General features: G+C 42.9%; 1 protein-coding gene across 1 annotated transcript in view; it reads right to left on the bottom strand.

Moving 5' to 3' along the window:
• The window catches only part of LOC126260170 (discoidin domain-containing receptor 2-like), a 132892-nt gene that overhangs the window by 10909 nt on the left and 100278 nt on the right, over nucleotides 1-21705 (bottom strand). The window contains exons 12-15 of the mRNA XM_049957434.1: nucleotides 16513-16622; nucleotides 12955-13149; nucleotides 8364-8456; nucleotides 6121-6262 (exon numbers count right to left, since the gene is read on the bottom strand). Coding sequence (XP_049813391.1) covers nucleotides 6121-6262; nucleotides 8364-8456; nucleotides 12955-13149; nucleotides 16513-16622 — 540 coding nt within the window. The remainder of the gene's footprint in view (nucleotides 1-6120; nucleotides 6263-8363; nucleotides 8457-12954; nucleotides 13150-16512; nucleotides 16623-21705) is intronic.

Genomic DNA, 21705 nt, shown 5'->3' on the forward strand with positions numbered 1-21705 from the left:
AAAACATTAATTGAATGTTTTAACCTTTTGAGATAATTTTTGACACAACGAAGGAAACAATAACAAGTTGGTCGTCACTGTACAAATGATACTGACTATGTGAAGGGTCTAGGAGATATTCTTACAACATCCCGTGCCAAATTAAACCAAATACCTAGCCTGGCACAAAGATTAATACTCCTCCGTCTTTCCTGCACAAAATCTCTGAGAGTAAAAATACTCAAGAATGTGTTACCATCTCTGTCCTTCATGCTTTAAATAGCTGTGCGTGTGGTTATATCTCTCAGAATTTCGAACATCTTGCAGCATTTTACATTGTCGAACGCTTTTTACAGGTCGACAGATCTCATGAACGAGTCTTGATTGTTCTTAAGTCTTGTGTCCATTATCAGCCGCAACGTGAAAATTGCGTCTCTGGTGCCTTTACCTTTCCTAATGCCAAACTGATCGGGGATGCAGTATTAAAATCAGAATTCAAGAGAGCACCGGAAGACCTACAAACAAATGAAGCAGAAGAGATAGATGACATTCGAACAGAGTTTCTAAAATAATTGAGGGAATTTGATAGATATTTGAGTATTTCTAACAAGGGAACCTCCCCATCGCACCCCCCTCAGATTTAGTTATAAGTTGGCACAGTGGATAGGCCTTGATAAACTGAACACAGATCAATTGAGAAAACAGGAAGAAGTTGTGTGGAACTGTGAAAAAATAAGCAAAATATACAAACTGAGTAGTCCACGGGCGACATATGCAATATTATGGAGACCGTCAGCTCACGAGCGCCGTGGTCCCGTGGTAGCGTGAGCAGTTCCAGAAGGAGAGGTCCATGGTTCAAGTCTTCCCTCGAATGAAAATTTTACTTTCTTTATTTTTGCATAGTTATTATCTGTCCGTTCGTTCATTGACGTCTCTGTTCACTGTAATAAGTTTAGTGTCTGTGTTTTGCAACCGCATCGCAAAACCGTGCGATTAGTAGACGAAAGGACGTGCCTCTCCAATGGGAACCGAAAACATTTGATCGCAAGGTCATAGGTCAACCGATTCCTCCACAGGAAAACACATGATATATTCTATACGACACTGGTGACGGCATGTGCGTCACATGACAGGAATATGTTGTCGACCCACCTAACTTGTACACTTGGCGAATGGGTAAAAAGATTCTTCTACCTTGCCCGATTTAGGTTTTCTTGTGAATGTGATAATCACTCCCAAAAAAGTGATGAAAACGTAAGAGTTTGTCACGTAAACTGAAAATAAAAAATTAATTTTTTCACTCGATGGAAGATTTGAACCAAGGACCTTACGCTCCGCATCTGCTCACGTTACCACGAGACCACGGCGCTCCTGCGTTTGAAGTGTCCTTGATGTTGCCTATCTTCCCATGAACTACTCAGTTTGTATATTTTGCTTATTTTTTCACAGTTCCACACAACTTCTTCCTGTTTTCTCAATTGATCTGTGTTCAGTTTTTCAAGGCCTATCCACTGTGCCAACTTATAACTAAATCTGAGGGGGGTGCGATGGGGAGGTTCCCTTGTAAGAAACTAATGATTTGTTTTAAAACTTGGCTTCTGTCACGAGCAAATATTACTTGGCTCTGTAAATGAAAAACTTGGGATGAATCAGTTACTGAATTTACATCAAGTATTATTTTATTTTCGCTCATCATCCTCATCATCTACTACTCCCACATCCTAGTTCTATACCGCTTCAAACGCATTGTTAGATAATGACTATTAGATCGTGGACCTTTGAGTTAGAACCTATTCTGTTTTTGAGTTCCTAGTTGCAAAGAAACTTGTACTTACACGATTCATGACTAATTACACTCGAAACCGTTTATTTTATAGCACCTAAATCAGCTTATTTGGACGTTCACGCATACTTTTGCCTATTTGAGCTTTAAAACTCTCAAAGGTGAGGTATCAAGCAACGATACGACCCTACTGGCATCTCAAAGTTGGCAACAGAACTGCAAGTTTCCGTCAGACGCCAATGGCGGTCGTGCGGCACCTGGCAGACCCAACAGTGCCTCCTCACTTAGCCGCACCTGCAGCGGCTCTGTACCACGACCAACCTCTGATGCCGCCGTGGAGGATGGCCACTGGCAGCCACGCAGCCCCGTCACACTTTGCTATGTGACGCCACTACTGCACCATTCGTGCTTTAGTTGAGAGAGCCTCATTTTCGTTGCTGCTGTATGAGCTGAATTTTATTCCTTGCTGCATTATTTGCGATTAGTCTTTGTTACCCCTGGAGAAATACAAGAAAGTCTTGTGTTTACTGTGTTAACTTGATCGCTAATCATTCCTGCTTCTGTCCAACCCTGCTATGACGACAGTTGCTGCGTCACTGTGCAGCCCACCTCTGCTTACCATGGTGTGTGGTACACAACAAAAGGTGCCTATTCCTTTAACACAATAATGATGATGATGATGATGATGATGATGAAGTCCCATACTCCTGGACAGAGCGTAGGGGAGCGATACGGAAGATCCGCACCGTCGTACTAGGTAACGTCCTAGTGGAGGTGGTTTGCCATTGCCTTCCTCCGGCCGTAATGGTGATGAATGATGATGATGAAGACGACACAAAAACAACCAGTCATCTCGAGGCAGGAAAAATCCTGACCCCGCCGGGAATCTCTGATTTTATCCTCATGGTCTCTTCACGAGATATACGTAGGAGGGAGCAATATACTGCTTGACTCTTCCGTGAAGGTGTGTTCTCGAAACTTTAACAAACGCCCGTATCGAGCTACTGAGCGTCTCTCCTGCAGAGTCTTCCACTGGAGTTTATCTATCATCTCCGTAACGCTTTCGCGATTACTAAATGATCCTGTAACGAAGCGCGCTGCTCTCCGTTGGATCTTCTCTATCTCTTCTATCAGCCCTGTCTGGTACAGATCCCACACTGCTGAGCAGTATTCAAGCAGTTGGCGAACAAGCGTACTGTAACCTACTTCCTTTGTTTTCGGATTGCATTTCCTTAGGATTCTTCCAATGAATCTCAGTCTGGCATCTGCTTTACCGACGATCAACTTTATATGATCATTCCATTTTAAATCACTCCTAATGCGTACTCCCAGATAATTTATGGAATTAACTGCTTCCAGTTTCTGACCTGCTATTTTGTAGCTAAATGATAAGGGATCTTTCTTTCTATGTATTCGCAGCACATTACACTTGTCTACATTGAGATTCAATTGCCATTCCCTGCACCATGCGTCAATTCGCTGCAGATCCTCCTGCATTTCAGTACAATTGTCCATTGTTACAACCTCTCGATACACCACAGCATCATCTGCAAAAAGCCTCAATGAACTTCCGATGTCATCCACCAGGTCATTTATGTATATTGTGAATAGCAACGGTCCTATGACAATCCCCTGCGGCACACTTGAAATCACTCTTACTTCGGAAGACTTCTCTCCATTGAGAATGACATGCTGCGTTCTGTTATCTAGAAACTCCTCAGTCCAATCACACAATTGGTCTGATCATATGCTCTTACTTTGTTCATTAAACGACTGTGGGGAACTGTATCGAACGCCTTGCGGAAGTCAAGAAACACGGCATCTACCTGTGAACCCGTGTCTATGGCCCTCTGAGTCTCGTGGACGAATAGCGCGAGCTGGGTTTTACACGACCGTCTTTTTCGAAACCCATGCTGATTCCTACAGAGTAGATTTCTAGTCTCCAGAAAAGTCATTATACTCGAACATAATACGTGTTCCAAAATTCTACAACTGATCGTCGTTAGAGATATAGGTCTATAGTTCTGCACATCTGTTCGACGTCCCTTCTTGACCTGTGCCATTTTCCAATCCTTTGGAACGCTACGCTCTTCTAGAGACCTACGGTACACCTCTGCAAGAAGGGGGGCAAGTTCCTTCGCGTACTCTGTGTAAAATCGAACTGGTATACCATCAGGTCCAGCGGCCTTTACTCTTTTGAGCGATTTTAATTGTTTCTCTATCCCTCTGTCGTCTATTTCGATATCTACCATTTTGTCATCTGTGCGACAATCTAGAGAAGGAACTACAGTGCAGTCTTCCTCAGTGAAACAGCTTTGGAAAAAGACATTTAGTATTTCGGCCTTTAGTCTGTCATCCTCTGTTTCAGTACCATTTTGGTCACAGAGTGTCTGGACATTTTGGTTTGATCGACCTACCGCTTTGACATAAGACCAAAATTTCTTAGGATTTTCTGCCAAGTCAGTACATAGAACTTTACTTTCGAATTCATTGAACGCCTCTCGCATAGCCCTCCTCACACTACATTTCGCTTCGCTTAATTTTTGTTTGTCTGCAAGGCTTTGGCTATGTTTATGTTTGCTGTGAAGTTCCCTTTGCTTCCGCAGCAGTTTTCTAACTCGGTTGTTGTACCACGGTGGCTCTTTTCCATCTCTTACGATCTTGCTTGGCACATACTCATCTAACGCATATTGTACGATGGTTTTGAACTTTGTCCACTGATCCTCAACACTATCTATACTTCAGACAAAACTTTTGTGTTGAGCCATCAGGTACTCTGTAATCTGCTTTTTGTCACTTTTGCTAAACAGAAAAATCTTCCTACCTTTTTTAATACTTCTATTTACTGCTGAAATCATCGATGCCGTAACCGCTTTATGATCGCTGATTCTCTGTTCTGCGTTAACTGTTTCAAACAGTTCGGGTCTGTTTGTCACCAGAAGGTCTAATATGTTATCGCCACGAGTCGGTTCTCTGTTTAACTGCTCAAGGTAGTTTTCAGATAAAGCACTTAAAAAAATTTCACGGGGTTCTTGTCCCTGCCACCCGTTATGAACGTTTGAGTCTCCCAGTCTATATCCGGCAAATTAAAATCTCCACCCAGAACTATATCATGGTGGGGAAATCTACTCGAAATATTTTCCAAATTATCCTTCAGGTGCTCAGCCACAACAGCTGCTGAGCCAGGGGGCCTATAGAGACATCCAATTACCATGTCTGAGCCTGCTTTAACCGTGACCTTCACCCAAATCATTTCACATTTGGGATCTCCGTCAATTTCCTTCGATACTATTGCACTTCTTATCGCTATAAACACGCCTCCCCCTTCACTGTCCAGCCTGTCTCTGCGGTATGCATTCCAATCTGAATTTAGGATTTCATTACTGTTTACGTTTGGTTTTAGCACACTTTCTGTCCCTAGTACTATATGGATGCTGTAACTTCAACAATATAGTTACTCAAACATATTTCAACCCAACGGGCCTTCTTTTATATTGTAGCGGGTAGCGATTGTCATTAAATGGATGTTGCGCAGATGGCACATATGGTAAGATGGGACTTGAAAAGGTTACTCCCTTACTACATTGGCAGTGCAACTAACTTGTATTAAATGCTGAACATTTTAAAGTGAAAAATATACATGATACTATTACTCAACACAGTCACCAAGTCTCTGTAGACATCGTTCGGCACGTTCCCCCAGTCTTTCAGTTCCTCGACGACAGAAATCTGCTCCTTGGTCACAGAGCCATTCGAGAACTGCAGTGTGGGAGTCCTCGCCCGTTGGAAAATGTTTTTCCCCCAGATGTTCTTCCAGCTTGCCGGAAAGATTTCCTCGTTATAATCTTTTGTGGTAGATATTAATGGCCTTCCTTCGAAACCAGCATCATCCACATCTGTGCAGCCTTGGACCAATTGTTACCACCATTGCACCACAGCTGTACGCGAAATTGCGTGTGGTCCACATACCGCCAGTATTTCACCGTGAATTTACACGTTTTGCCCACGTGTTCGTGCCGTCCCGCTTACATCAACGTTGTAGTACGTTCCCATTTGCCGTACAATTTCACTCACACACTGTCATGTTTCTATATCGCAGCAGAACTGTGTACAGAGGGAACCCAAAACATATACTTTCTTCTGACAATGAGCCACTCTTGTCGGGCAGTTGTCTTACCACGGGAAGACGTCACTTTTTGAAGTCCCCTGTATAAGCCACAGAAAGCTTTAATCCTAGCAGAGTATGCTGTTAATGTCTGAGGTTAGAAGAAGCGTATCAAACTTCTACTTCACACTAACTCTTAGTTGCCATAACTGCCAGTTGCGTGTGGCAGTTCCTACGTGGCCACCATACACACCTGGCAAACTGACTCCCAGGCCATCCATCTCACAGGTATCCCGTTGGCGCCGTCCACCTTGTAATAGTCAGCTGCGTACAGCTCGTTGTCGGTGCCAAAGTCGCACACCTTCACGTGGTAGCCCTCACCGACCAGGCAGTTCCTGAGTCAAGAAAAAGACAAAGAGAATGAGATTGTGGATCATTCGTCTGAGTAAAGCATGCATAATGAGAAATGTTACTAAAAATTAAAAACAATGATTTTGATTGATGTCCGGGAATCGTCTCCCGGGGAAGTTTGGCCACCAATTTGCAAGGCCTTTTAGTTGATGCCACATTAAGCGACTTGGTTCTCGATGATGATGAAATGACTATGAGGACAACTCAACATCCAATCACCGAGCGGAGAAAATCTCCGATCCGGCCGTGAATCGAAGCCAGGCCCACAGCACACCGGTTGCACGCACTGACCAATCAGCTAAATCGGAGCGAGGTGGCGCAGTGGTTAGCCCACTGGACTCGCTTTCGGGAGGGATACAGTTCGAACCCGCCTCCCGCCATCCTAATTTGGATTGTCCGTGATCTTCCTAAATCAGTTTAGGCAAATACCCGGATGGTTCCTTTGAAAGGGCACGGCCGACTTCCTTCTCCATCCTTCCCTAATCCGATGGGACTGAAGACCTCGCTGTTTCTTCCCCTTCCCCCAAAGCAACAGCTCAGTGAAGGAGGCGGGCGGTTACTAAAAGACCTGTTGGAACGCTGGGTGAAAGCTTTGTGGGACATTATTTGTCAATGGGGAACTACTAGTGAGGAAATCTAATAATTGACAACAGGTTTGAAAGGAAGGGCCAGCAACGTTTGATATTTCCATGAACAGTTCAGTTCATGCCACGTCTGGGAACTGTCGTTTCTAATAAAATTTTAATGTCTGAGTTGCAATGAACTGCTATTTGATCGGATTCATTAGCATCTATTTTCACCTCTCTGTTACAGTATTTTGAAGCATGGAATAGTTTTTTTCGGCAGGGAATGTTAAATATTTTGAATAGCTCTTTATTCTGGTTTCTGTATTTGTTTTTTGGATCATGCTAAATGCTTATTCACGCCCTAAAGAACGTATATATGGAACAAATGGGACATTATCTGCGGATAAATGGTGTAATACACCGTAGAAAGGGCTGTTATTTCAGCTGTTTTATCAGCTTTGGTCTTTTGAAAATGCGTTGGGCGTGGAGTTTATTTGAATATTCATGAAACCAATGTGGATTTGTGGTATTCGGGTGATTGATTACATGAACAAAGATTAGGTGGTGTGATTCAATAGGTATGCTAGTGAAAACTGAAGTGTGTTGTAAGAGAGATTTCAGTGTTGAACAATAGTTTGGTAGCAAGTTTTGTCAATACATCCGGTAACCTGTTGCCTGTAATTTCCCGGCAAGTCAGGTACAATTTCCAGCTGGAGACGAGACATTCGTATGTGAAAAGTGTTCGATTACTTCGGGATGAAATGGAATTACCTACTGACGCACTTATGTTGTGTAGAAGGGAAGTGGAGTGTCACTTCCAGATAGATTACTGTCGTCTGGAAAGGGTCTTCGATTTGGTTAATTATTCCTTTTTTCTCAAATTAATTACTCTGGAAAGATCAGATACAGAAAGTAGTGGCAGTAGTTTCCTAAGTATCTGAGCTGTATTAAAACCTCGTTTATATCATTGATTTCACTTTAGTTATAAGGCCATGTATTAGTCTTTGCAGTGTTCCCGGGTTTGAAACTAATTTGTAATTAAATGAACTCCATACTTTACATTTCTGGGGTGAAACACTATTACAGAATATTTAAATGTCCAATACAGGTAATGAAATTCGTATCATGACTTGAGGAACCCTATGTTTCCAAAGTACTTGTGTGAAATAGTACGCAGTTCAGTTTTCTGTCTTTTACAGTGGGTTTCATTACGAGTTTGGAATGGTGAGCGGGTGGGAATGGCTGAGGAATGGAGAACTTGCGGCGGTAGGGAAATACATTTTATTACGTACCTAATCTCCACGACAGGAAGTGCCGATAAACATTCCGTTTAGTTTTAACTGCTTTAAGAATGTTGTAGTGGCAATGGAATTAACATCAGATGAAGCTGCGGTCAATGTCGTTTACGTCACAATTTTTATGTAGTAGATATGTTTCGTTCAAATGTGAAGAAAATATTTATTTCAAAATAATCTCAATAGTAGGTTTCCCTCTTCTAGGTGTTAAAACCGTAACTTACCGCGTGGCGAGGTCTCTGTGAACGAAGTTGAGCGTCTCCAGGTACCGCATCCCAGACGCTATCTGGCAGGCCATGTACAGCAGGCAGCTGAAGCTGGAAATGTCGAAAGGAATATTTGACACCTTGACAACATATATTTTATTATAAGGCATGCAACTGAAATACAGGATCTTGTCTACAGGCTGCAGAGGATAAAAGGAAAACACGATTCCTGCTTCAAGGAAGATTAGTTCTACGTAAATTTATCAAAAAATGGTTCAAATGGCTCTAACCACTATGAGGCTTAACATCTCAGGTCATCAGTCCCCTAGACTTAGAACTACTTAAACCTAACTGAGCTAAGGACATCACACACATCCATGCCCGATGCAGGATTCGAATCTGCGACCGTAGCAGGAGCGTGGTTCCGGACTGAAGCGTCTAGAACCGCTCGGCCACACGGGAGGGCGTAAATTTATACACTCCATCAGTTTTTGTCATTTTAAGTAAGGTCAACAAGATATTCATATATCTAAGTTCATCTCTGTTGCTTGAAACTCTTCGAATGTAGCAGATAAAACAATTGACGAATACACTAATAAATCATTTTAAATTACATAAAGTTAGTAGTAAAGTACTTTTGCGTGAGCCACAGCTACTATGAGCTTAAAAATTAAAATTTGAAGCAGGGCATGTTATTGCTGTTGAAATGATTTAATGCCACCTACAGCGCATCTGAAAAGAGATAAAAGCACAACAAATAAAGAAACAAATTACAGCCGTAGGGATCACAAAAAGTTTAAAGAATTTGTCATAGCATGGCCCACGTACAGTGAATATTAATGTTGAAAAAATTATCAAAATATGAAGTAAGCAGACACTTTGAAACTCGATAGAAATAGTACCGACGAAGCTTTCAAACATCACTCAGTTTGATCACGTGAACGGTGTCTTCTTGTCACGAGTCCAGTTATGTCCTGTTCATAAACTTGCAAAGGACACTTAAGCACGAAATCACAATCAACTCAGCTGTGAAACAGAAATTACGTGGCGGTCCAAATAAAGTTTGCTTCGAATGAACTATGAGTGTGTAGATCCCAGTGTTATCAGAGACTTGCGATGTATTCTGTACATCTCGCTCTCGTATCTCACAAGGGAACCTCCCCATCGCACCCCCCTCAGATTTAGTTATACGTTGGCACGGTGTATAGGCCTTGAAAAACTGAACACAGATCAATCGAGAAAACAGGAAGAAGTTGTGTGGAACTATGAAAAAATAAGCAAATCATACAAACTGAGTAGTCCATGCCCAAGACAGGCAACATCAAGGATAGTGTGAGCTCAGGAGAGCCGTGGTCCCGTGGTTAGCGTGAGCAGCTGCGGAGCGAGAGGTCCTGCGTTCAAGCCTTCCCTCGAGAGAAAAGTTTAATTTTTTTATTTTCAAGCAATTACTCTCTGTTCGTCCGTCCGAGGTAACTGCGCCGTAGTATGGGGACGCTACACCTAAACAAACATCGAAACACACGACGTCAGTCGACTACAGCGCACGGAGGAGAGAGTACCCTGCTAACATGGCTCCCTGCCTGGCAGTTCACTGTTCGCTACTTTGGACGAGAGCGAGATGTATTCCGTGGACCATATGAATCCAGCAAAACACAGACACTAAACTTATTACAATGAACGAACGGACAGATCATAACTTTGCGGAAATAAAGGAAGTAAAATTTTCACTCGAGGGAAGACTTTAACCAAGGACCTCTCGTTTCGCAGGTGCTCACACTATCCACGGGACCACGGCGCTCCTGAGCTCACAGTATTCTTGATGTTGGCTATCTTGCACATGGACTACTCAGTTTGTATATTTTGCTTATTTTTTTCATAGTTCCACACAACTTCTTCCTCTTTTCTCGATTGATTTGTGTTCAGTTTTTCAAGGCCTACCCACTGTGCCAACTTATAACTAAATCTGAGGGGGGTGCGATGGGGAGGTTCCCTTGTCAGATGTTCCTTGAAGAAATATATAAAAATAAGACAGACTTGACAATTTGGTGTTAGTAATGATGTTATAAAAATTATTTTAAAGAATTATAAATATATCACTTCAGCAATGTTAAAATAGAACAAATGTAATGATTAAGAATATACATGAATCTATTCTCCAGTAGCAACAACATTGTAATTCATTAAAATGATTTTCTACGAAAAAACTTTCACTGTGTTTTATTGTAAAGCATTTCGTCAACTAATATCAGAAATGTGACAGCGCGACTTGCAGAAGACATTGCAAGAGGAAACAACCTTCGTTTTGACAGCCATCTTGTTTCAACTGGCCAATAAAGTTGTTGGTGATGTAGTGTTTTGAATACCCTTTGTATGTTTATCAAAATTAATTTATACGCTCCGATGAGTCACAGCAGTGGTGGTAACTGAACACTCAAGTCAGCTGTTTCATTTGAACGAAATGAGTGATTGTTTACACTTTTTGTGTGAACAGAAAATCAAAAAACTAAGTCAACATCCCTCGTACTAGGTCATCCAAGCCTCCTCAGGAGGATAACCATAGCAATTACAGAGACTATAAAGAACTACTGTGCTTTTACTGAATGTTTCTTTATTCCCACCGTAGTCAGAACATGACGTTTGTACCTCGCAACATGTTGCTTCATTACATCATTTAAGTAAGTGAGCAACTGTTGTAACTGGTAGTGGTCTCTGAAGAACTTTTTCATATTGTAAAATCATTGCACGCTATTTGTAATCGAACTTTTGAAAACCAATATGCTTTCAAAATGGACGTGGGACTATTTTGCCTTGTACTTTGCTTCTGGATAATGACGTTTATTTATATGTATCACACATGGAACAGACAGGGCAGGGAATATGCTTCTTATTAGAGCAATACGTGTGTCGATTTTCACAAACTAAGTATTTGATTTGAAATCAGCTATATTAAGTTGTTGCATATGTTCTTTGCGTTTTTGTTTTGCATTTGCTATTCCGTTTTCTATGGTTTTTTTATCGATTGTCATTCTTTATTCATATGTCACTGTTGCTATTTGAGTTTACATATCGTTATTTTGTCATTTGGTGATAGTGAGTGAAGCTGTGGACGCTATAAAATGGAGTCGTAACAATTTCGATATATTCTTCTGTTTGAGTTCAGTAGAGGGGTGACACGGGCGGAGGCAGGCACAAACACTTGAAATCGTGTATGGGGATAATGCCGTTGGACAGTAGTGACTCTTCACGTTCAGGAAGGCCTGCGGAGTTTGATGAAGATCGTTTAAACGCGTTAATCCACAATGATCCACGTCATTGCACTCGAGAGCTGCGAATGTGATGAAGTGTAGTCATTCCTGTACCGTGTGATGTTTGTACCCAATGGGGATGGTTCACAAATCGGATGTATGGGAACCACATGCTCCGTGCCAAAATCCCAAAACTTAGCGGGTGGTCATATATATATGTATCTCTGCTTGCTCGTCATCAGCTGGTTCGTGAACTACACCGACCTTTCCTATCATGTATTGGTACTGGTTACAAGACATGGTGTCTTCATGCAGACATAAGAAAAAGAAAGGAATGGTGAGAGAAAAACAGAGAAGAAACAGCAACTCCACGTACAAAGAACCACGCATCTGCTGGAAGAGCGACGGTGTGTCTCATTACGAATTCATTCCCCGATGTGCAACCATCACTGCTGACATTTCTTGTCAATAACTGAGACGTCCTGCAGACGCAGTCCAAGATCAGCAACGAGGAATACTGCGTGAAGTGATGCTACTGCCCGATAATGCCCGCCCGCCGGCATTCTGCTAGACTGAACAGAAAAAGCACTATAGAAAAGTTGGACTGGGAAGTCATTCTGCACACACCTTACTGACTTCATCTTAAACCTTCAGATGTTTACCTTTCCGCTCTCTATCGGCCAGCCTTCAAAGACCTTCCTTTCCGGATGGAAAAGCGGTCCCAACGAGTTATTCGCCTCAAAACCACGTCATTTCTACAGTCGTGGAACCGAAAAGTTACCCAACACTGGTCGACTTTTGTAAACACTGACGGATGAGTATGTGATTGATGAGGAAATTCTTTGTTATCTGTATCTGTTGTGAAACTTCCTGGCAGATTACAACTGTGTGCCGGACCGAGACTCGAACTCGGAAACTTTGCCTTACGCGGGCAAGTGCTCTACCATCTGAGCTACCCAAGCACGACTCACGCCCTGTCCTCCCCGCTTTACTTCTGTCAGTATCTGGGTAGCTCAGATGGTAGAGCACTTGCCCTCGAAAGGGAAAGTTCCTGAGTTCGAGTGTCGGTCCGGCACACAGTTTTAATCTGCCAGGAAGTTTCATATCAGCGCACACTCCGCTGCAGAGTGAAAATCTCATTCTGTATCTGTTGTGTTTAAACTTACGGAAAAACGCCACGATGTACCAACCAAACGATAGGCAGCTGCTGGAGAGCGATGCGGGTCGCAAATGTAAACGCGGAGTACGGTCCATTTGATGCGCCAGCTCGTTCCTAAGCGTGCAGCAACCGCGATGGAAACCACACCTGTCGCTCTTCAAGACGAGAGACACATCCTGCGTGAGGCCGGCTTAAGCGTACGCACCTGAGCGTGTTGTGCGTGGAGTGGGCGGCGTCGCCGGCCAGCTGGTGCGCGCGCAGGAACTGCGTGAGGTCTCCGTGCTCCAGGTACTCCAGCACGACGCCCAGCGGCTCCTCGCGCGTGCTCAGCCCCAGAACCCGCGCCAGGTTCGCGTCTTCCAGAGCGCCCAGGATGCGCACGTCGCGCAGGAAGTCTTGTCTGCAACAGTCGGCTCCGTTCCAGTAGCAGTCTGCAGAGCACCGGAGCAATCACAACGGTGAATCACCAGGTGCTTCACACGTGTGCGTCCTACGTCTAGTCGCCACCCGTCCGTTTCTCACATGCGAGAAGAGGCATGCGTGCGGTTAGAGGTCCCTTTCCCGACGTGGGTGCATTTTAGATTTCAATCACACCTCGACAGAACGACGCATACTGTACCAGTGATCAAGACATCTGCTTTGCTGACAGCAGTGGTTCAAATGGCTCTGAGCACTATGGGACTTAACATCTATGGTCATCAGTCCCCTAGAACTTAGAACTACTTAAACATAACTAACCTAAGGACATCACACAACACCCAGTCATCACGAGGCAGAGAAAATCCCTGACCCCGCCGGGAATCGAACCCGGGAACCCGGGCGCGGGAAGCGAGAACGCTACCGCACGACCACGAGCTGACAGCAGTTGTCGCCACAGTCAGTATATAGGATGTCAAGTCCTGCGATCCTTTCAAACATTCACAACTTGGAAAAAATCTTTCTAAGGCCCAAATCACCTAAATATTTCTTTGTGTTAACCAACCTCTTTCAACAGACTTAGCTGACATCTTCAGGTCTTCAAAATTTTTGTTACAAAACGTGTTCATTGTGAGTTGGAACCTCATGCAAAGTTGTCATGTTAGTGGATAACATGTAGCACAATTTATAATGATTTGACTAAAATAAAACTTTTACTGACAAAACCACCTTGTACACTTGGTCATGTCTGTATATGTAGCGTTCACAGACCTGCGGTCACGGCCAAGTGCTCGAGGTTTTTCATTCTTTTGTTTTTGACAAACCTTTGTAAAATATGCTACTTTTGTCCACTAATGTGATAACTTGGCCTGAGGTTCCAACTCATAATCAACACGTTTTGTAACAAAAGTATTCAAGACCTGAATATGACAGAAAAGTCTGTCAAAACCAGTTGTTTAAAATAGAGATATACTAACGCGATTTTGGCTTTAGAATGTTGAACAGATCGCTTCTTCTAAACATGAGATAATTTAGTCATAACTTTGAAATTATTAGATTAAGAGCTTCGTGGTTTGTCGTAAACCGTTTAGCAGCTCTCAAAGCTTCTTTCGGTTAGGCCAGAATTTCACTGCGTGCCCAACTTCACTCACAGAACATCAAGCCTACATTCCAGTTCAGCTCACATACAGGTCAACGTTCCAGCGCCAGCTCTTGTGATAGCTTCAGTGACTCGTACACTAAGGGTTGCAACGTCACTGACTACTGTTGTATGCACGCGGTCCTTTACGTAATCCCACAAAAGAAGTCTAATGGTGTGACATCGGGAGAGCGGGAAATCATGCAGTGGGGATCACAAGGCCTATACGCTTTTCAGGAAATGTGTCATTCAGCACTTACTGCACGTTCGACTTCCATCATGCTAGGAGATGATAAATGTCTGCACTTCTTTGATGTCCGATAACAGGAACAGTTCCGACATGTCTAAGTAAACATTTACCGTTATGGTTTCCTCTGCCAAAGAAAATTTGCAACGAACGGGAAAGAAAACAAAGCTTTGAGAGTTGCTAAATGTCTTAAAGGAAACGACGATTCTGTATCTCTAATAATTTTCGCAGTAATGGTTTTCTCAAACTGTAACGGAACTATGTAGACGCGATGTATTTCGAGAGAGATGAAATCGTATAAAAAGGACCAGCTACTGGGATAGTTAATACATTGCGCATAATGTATCTTTGAGCCTGGTGCAGGAGATAAAGTGGAGAGAAGTACTGTGTTTAATGACTTGACTCATGATTTTGACACCATACCTCATCCTTTCGGGCGAACGATAGCGAAAGGAAAATGTAAAATACGGGGACGGTGTGCTATTACCGATACTTTGGAATCCTTCCTTCTGGAGACACTTTCGTCACTCTACGGTTACAGATGAAGGTTTCTGAACCTAACATCATCCCAGAAGTTTTACAGGTTCTGGTGAAATGCCTGGAAAACTACATTAAGTAAGCAAAGTTGGTAACAACGTAACTTTTCTTTCCGTTATGCATCACGGAGAGATTTGCTGTTGAAATTTCGGGACAGCACTTTTCAGAGGAGTCGGACAACGCATTACTTCGCCCACATACATCTCGTGTGTTGGCCACGAGGAGAAAATTCGGGAAATTAGAGCCAATGCAGAGGCTTACCGACAATTATTTTTACCACGCACTTTTCGCGAGTGGAACAGGGTTGAAAGGATCAGAAAGTGGTACTGAAAGTACCCTCCGCCACACACACCATTAGGTGACTTTCGCAGTACGATGTAGATGTAGATGAACATTGACTTCATGCCTGACATTTGCAGTTCATATCCCAAGAATACCTGTATATCTGTGGAATTGCAACACTATAAGACTATGGATAGTAAGTGCTAAAACAATAACACATTTCCGTTTACATGTAAGTCAGTCAAATCCCTTCAGGATTGGTGTGTGTGTGTGTGTGTGTGTGTGTGTGTGTGTGTGAGTGTGTGAGTGTGAATGTGAGATGGAAGATGGGAGGGGAGAGTTTATTTGCATTTCATCCCATGGTGGCAATTAATATAATAGTTCAGTTAAAGTCTTTTCTCCACAACTTACAGAATGGTAAGTGCAACGAATAAAACAGTTCAGTTAGCGTTTTTCTCCATAACTACAGAATAATAATTGCAAACGAATGTTTATTTAGATAGGTAAACTTAGGAAACGTCACTCTTTGTGTGGAGTTAAGAACATACGTCATTTATTTTCCAGAAAGTTGCTCCGACGATTTGTAATATTTTCAAAGGAATGTAATTTTCTAGAACGATATAGCTGATGCTTTCAAACTGAATCTCTACAAATCAGTTTAAATCAAATTTATATTAATTGTAGTTATGGAACTAGAAATGCGTAATATTTTAGGGACTAATGTACATAGTGCGCTGTGTTTAGATGGATGCTCTCATGGCAGAATGCGCATTGAGTTGAGATGTTAAACCGAGAGATCATTTTCATGAATGCACAAATCAGTGCGACGCCTCGAACGACCTGCGGGTGGGACGTAAGATTTTCGACGTCACGGAGCAAAAACCTGAGGTTTTAAGCAGGCACGCTTATGTGTTTCAGGGCAGTTTACAGTGAGTGGAGTTACAAAGTAAAATGTATAGACAATTTTACTGCAGTTCAGGTGATAAGTTACATTCATTTCATGCTTAACTGAACGAAGACTATATGTAACACCTGCTACATAGCTTTCAATTTGAAACCGAAATGTTCAGAACGAGTACATAAGACAGATAATGAAGAGTACGAATCACGCTGCTACGACACTTGGGACCTCACGCACTGACCTCTGCTGTTCGGTGGAGGCGGTGGGCAGGAATTTGACGGCCACCAGGCGCTTCCCAAGCGTCGCCGAGCTGCCGTACTCTGGGATTCCGTCCGCCTCGGCCACGTACACCTGTGTGCACACACATGCCACGTTACTCTCTGGAATAAACTGTAAGAAACACAGCATAAGCATATACGTTTTACGCATCTGAAAAATGGAGAACACTATTGAGACTTCTCCATGTATCGAGACAGAATCATCATAATAAATCGAATACTATTCAGTGTCATGTCTGTGTTCATCACTCTCTTACTGAAGTAGACAGAAGTGAAGTTGGCACAGGAATCCGAACTAAACTCTCTCCAAGTGAGCCGTTGGAGTGAAGAAGTTACAGAGATTACTAAACAACACTACATGCTTACCGTCGTAAACTTATTAGGAATAAAAGTAGCTGGCGGTAGTGTAGCTTTCCAGTACTGAAAAACAATGTAGCTGCTACCTGTAGCCGGCGGCGGTGGCCGAGCGGTTCTAGGTGCTACAGTCTGGAACCTCGCGACGGCTACCGTCGCAGGTTCGAATCCTGCCTGCCTGCATGGGTGTGTGTGATGTCATTAGGTTAGTTAGATGTAAGTAGTTCTAAGTTCTAGAGGACTGATGACCTCAGAAGTTATGTCCCATAGTGCTCAGAGCCATTTTGTTATCTGTAGCACTACGCTGTGTAAATACAGGGTGTTTATAAATGAGTATTGGGGTTTTAACACTTTATGATATTTATTAGATGATACTTACTGTTATAAATGATATGTCAAATGAAGGAGCAACTCAAACACTTTTATCTGTAGCACTACGCTGTGTAAATACATGGTGTTTCTAAATGAATAGCCGGGTTTTAACGCTTTATAATATTTATTACATTAAACTTACAGTTATAAATGACGTGTGGAATGAAAGAGCAACTGAAACAATTTTACCAAGAACCTGAGCACTGGCATAGCGAAGTACGCGATTGGTTGAACTTCACTGTACCCAAGCGCTGGATAGGCCGCAAGGGGCCCAATGACAGGGCTTGCTTTGCATGGCCTTCACGTTCACTCGACCTAACGCCATGCGATTTTTTCCTTTGGGGCTTCATCAAGGATCGTGTGTACGTGCCTCCGCTACCAGCAGACCTCCCTGATTTACCACCAGCAGGAGGTTCTTACTCATTGGTCTGAAGATGACCACAGTAGTGGTCGAAACCGGTCACCGTAATAAATAAATTGTGATCAAGACTGTTTTTGATAGTAAATTTTCGTTAAAGATCTCATAGTCCATTGGCTATTAGGAAACCTGTTTCCATTAAAATTTTGTTCGGTTACAGAGAGAGACTCATACTGGGACGACGTGTATAGGGACATCTCTAAAGCCATAAACGTCCTCACCGCCTTCGTAAAGACAAAACAGTGGTAGGTCAGTGTGACTCTCTGCAAGATTGGCAACGCAGGCTATATTTTTAGCCGTAGAAGCACAGCATCCACGTTACAAAACGGCCAGAAAATTGCAGAGTACAATTCATAGGATGATACACTACATTCTGTAACTCAAGTGCAGGGCGTATTCAAAACCGCACTCTTTCTGATTTGTTACTTAGTCGTGTGTTTTTCGTTTATCGTCCGTTAGCGGTGAATACTGGTGCAGCCGTCCGCCGCCAGTACGTACTGACCCTCTTACCTTGCAGTAGGACTTGCAGGGTCCCTTTGTTTCGTACGCAAGCATGCTACCTTATGCCCTAGCATCATTTAGTTCCGTTTCAACAGGCTACAGGCTGCAGAGAGCGAACTTTTAATTCTTCTTCAAACTTTTTCAGTTTAGATATTTCCCCAAGTGTAGTGGGGCTATTTCCACTGGCAGTCCAGCATTGTGAATTAGCGGTGTCCACAGTAGAAAGGCTCCCTGAAACTTCATTTGCGTCTGAACAATATTCCTGAATTACGTAAGCATTCTGTCTCTTGTCCTAATCTGATAGATAACGGCGTCGGCAGAAACTATCTCGAAGAAAACGACCTACTGGCAAAAATCACGAATTCAGAAAATAGCGTTTCTTGTGCAAACAACTAGCACTCTGTTCACTTCAAGTAATGACTTCCATCGACGGGGGATCTCAGATTGACGTAATATTTCTAGATTTCCAGAAGGCTTTTGACACCGTTCCTCGCAAATGACTTCTGATGAAATTGCTTGTCAAAGAAGTAACGTCTCAATTGTATGACTAGATTCGTGGTTTCCTGTCAGAGAGGTCACAGTTCGTAGTAACTGATGGAAAGTCATCGAGTCAAACAGAACTGATATCTGTGGTTCCCCAAAGAAGTATTTTAGGTCCTCAGCTGTTCCTAATCTACATAAAGGATTTAGATTATCTGAGCAGACCTCTTAGAATGTTTGCAAATGATGCTGTCATTTACCATGTCGCAAAGTCATCAGTACATCAAAATCAGTTGCCAAGATACCTGTACAGTGCGGAAGGTGGCTCTGAGCACTATGGGACTCAACTGCTGAGGTCATTAGTCCCCTAGAACTTAGACCTAGTTAAACCTAACTAACCTATGGACATCACAAACATCCATGCCCGAGGCAGGATTCGAACCTGCGACCGTAGCGGTCTTGCGGTTCCAGACTGCAGCGCCTTTAACCGCACGGCCACTTCGGTCGGCGGAAGGTGGCAGTTGGCTCTAATTAATGGAAAGTGTCAAGTCATTTACATGAGTGCTGAAAGGAATCCGATAAATTTGGGTTAGACGATAAATCATTCGCATTTCAAGGCTGTGAATTCACCTAAATACTTAGGGATTACCATTATGAATAACTGAAATTGGAACAATCATATAGACAATGTAGTGCGGAAAGCTAACCAAAGACGCTGATTTATTCGCTGAACACTTAGAAGATGCAACAGCTCTGCTAAAGGGAGTTCTAACACTACGCTCGACCGCGCTCTTCTGGAGTATTATTGCTCGTTGTGGTTACACATCAGGTAGGATTCGCAGAGAACATCGAAAACGTTCAGAGAAGCGTAGCTCGGTTTGTAATATTTCGAAATAGGAGAGAGAACGTCATGGCACTGATACGCGAATTCGCGTGGCAATCACTGAAACATAGAGGTTTTCGTTGCGGCAATATGTTTTAATGATATCAGCATTCTACTTCGAATGTGAAAATATTTTGCTGTTACCCACTTGGGATAAATGATCATTCTAGTAAAGTACGAACAGTCAGTGTTCACATGGACAGATTTCTGAGTGCGTGTTACCAGTACGCTGTTAGAGAGTATAACAGCAGAGAAATAATTTGAAGGTGTTTCGATGAACCCTCTGCCAAGTACTTAACTGCGAATTTTAAAGTAGTCATGTAGAGCTAGAAACATGTGCCGTACAACGAGATACCTAACGTACGACCCGTAGGTTGACAGGTAAATGTATCTTGTGGTTATGGATTTCTTACCTGAGAGTAGGGAAGGAAGCGGCAGTTAGAGAATCAGGTTGATCCAGTACGATTTCACCAAATCTCTCATAAGGTTGAGTTTATAAATTTCTACCAAACTGAATGAACTCAAAGTTCTCAGTGTAACCGCAAGTGATACTCTAGAAAAGTACGTAAATTTGAAACTTAGTTAAAGACTGACTTCACTAATCAGTAGGAGTGAGGAAACAAAACACTTTTATTCGTTGCCAATATCAATGAAGTTCTCCAACACCCGTTTAACTGTAGTATTATAGGCCCTCGGCTGTTCCTAATCTATAGATGTTGTTGTATTTTATTTTGACGACAACCAGTTTTACCCGGCTGTCGGAGAATTTCGTTGATAGTAACAATTACTAACCATCTAATATCCACTGTCAATGACGGTACAACGGAGATACTTTATTCTGTTCTTCAGTATGCTCTCGTTGTTTGCCTTAATATCTTAGTCATTAGGCCACTGCCACATTCGTCCAGCCAATGGCGGAATTTAGGTTCTTCAGTTTTGGAACAACTGCCACACTTCTTCGCTAGAGCATGGCAGGAGTTTAGCGCTGACATTGTGGGCCGCTTAAGTAGGCCTGCTGCACCTCACCCATCTCCTACTCCATCAGCTCAACACCCATAAATCCGTATTTTCTTCTTCCTCGAACTAGAGAAATCCTACTAACGTGTGTGACATTTGGTATCCTCTTCAAACTCCAGGCTTAGTCATTTCATTATGTGTGTCTTACGTGCCTTTCCTTTCTGATAGTAGATGCTTTGTCACCAATTCCTGTATCTTCCAACCCACTGCAGGCATGCCTCTAAGCACCACCTCCAAAAGGCCAAGTGAATCATTATGCTGATGACGCCGCTTTTCCTCATCCTTTATCCTACACTCCAGAAATCTCAAAAGTCCCTACAAACCCGTCTCAATCAGTTGAAACTCCTGTTGTAGCAAATGGCTCCTGAAGATCAATCCCTCCTAAATTCAGGCAATAATTATAGGACATATCACGTTCACCTTTTCTCTCCATGACTTCTACCTCACCATCTACTACTGCCCTATCCAGTTAAGTAATACAATGAAATATCTTGGACTAACTGTTCACTGGCAACTAACATGGGAACCTCATCTACTAACCATTCAACGGAAAGCCCACAACAGACTAAAATTACTGACTTGGGCATTGCCTCTCTCCACTGTCCTCCACACCTACAAAACCTTCATCTGACCTATCCTTTGCAATGAAAAGGTTTCATGGTTATGCGCCTGCCTAAGTTCTCTAAGTCCCGCACATGGATTCTTTACTAAAATTCCCACCTCTCTTCAGTCATGCTGAACATCTCCGAACAACTTCCTCGACTCCAATAATCCTATAGTGTTCCTTTCACTTTCCAACCCTGGAACGATGCTGCGCTTCTACCAACACACCCCGCCAACCCTACACCTACACAACCTCCACATACTCTTCCAAAGAAATGTCAACCGTCTCCCAACCCAAATCATGAACACAGTCCCCACCGACTTTAAACCCACCCCACCTGTTCCATCTCGTCAGCACTCCCTCTCCCTCCCTTCCTTCCTTCCACCATTCTTTCCCTAGTCCCTTTTCACCGCCATATTTTAGCCTCATTGATGCCCCCTCTACTCTTACCCCTCTTGTATGCTAACAGCTACTCCCACAACCATCGATAAATCAGCACACATCCCGCTTCCATATGCCAGCTCCCT

This window comes from Schistocerca nitens, chromosome 5, assembly GCF_023898315.1.
Source record: "Schistocerca nitens isolate TAMUIC-IGC-003100 chromosome 5, iqSchNite1.1, whole genome shotgun sequence".
Lineage (NCBI taxonomy): Eukaryota > Metazoa > Arthropoda > Insecta > Orthoptera > Acrididae > Schistocerca > Schistocerca nitens.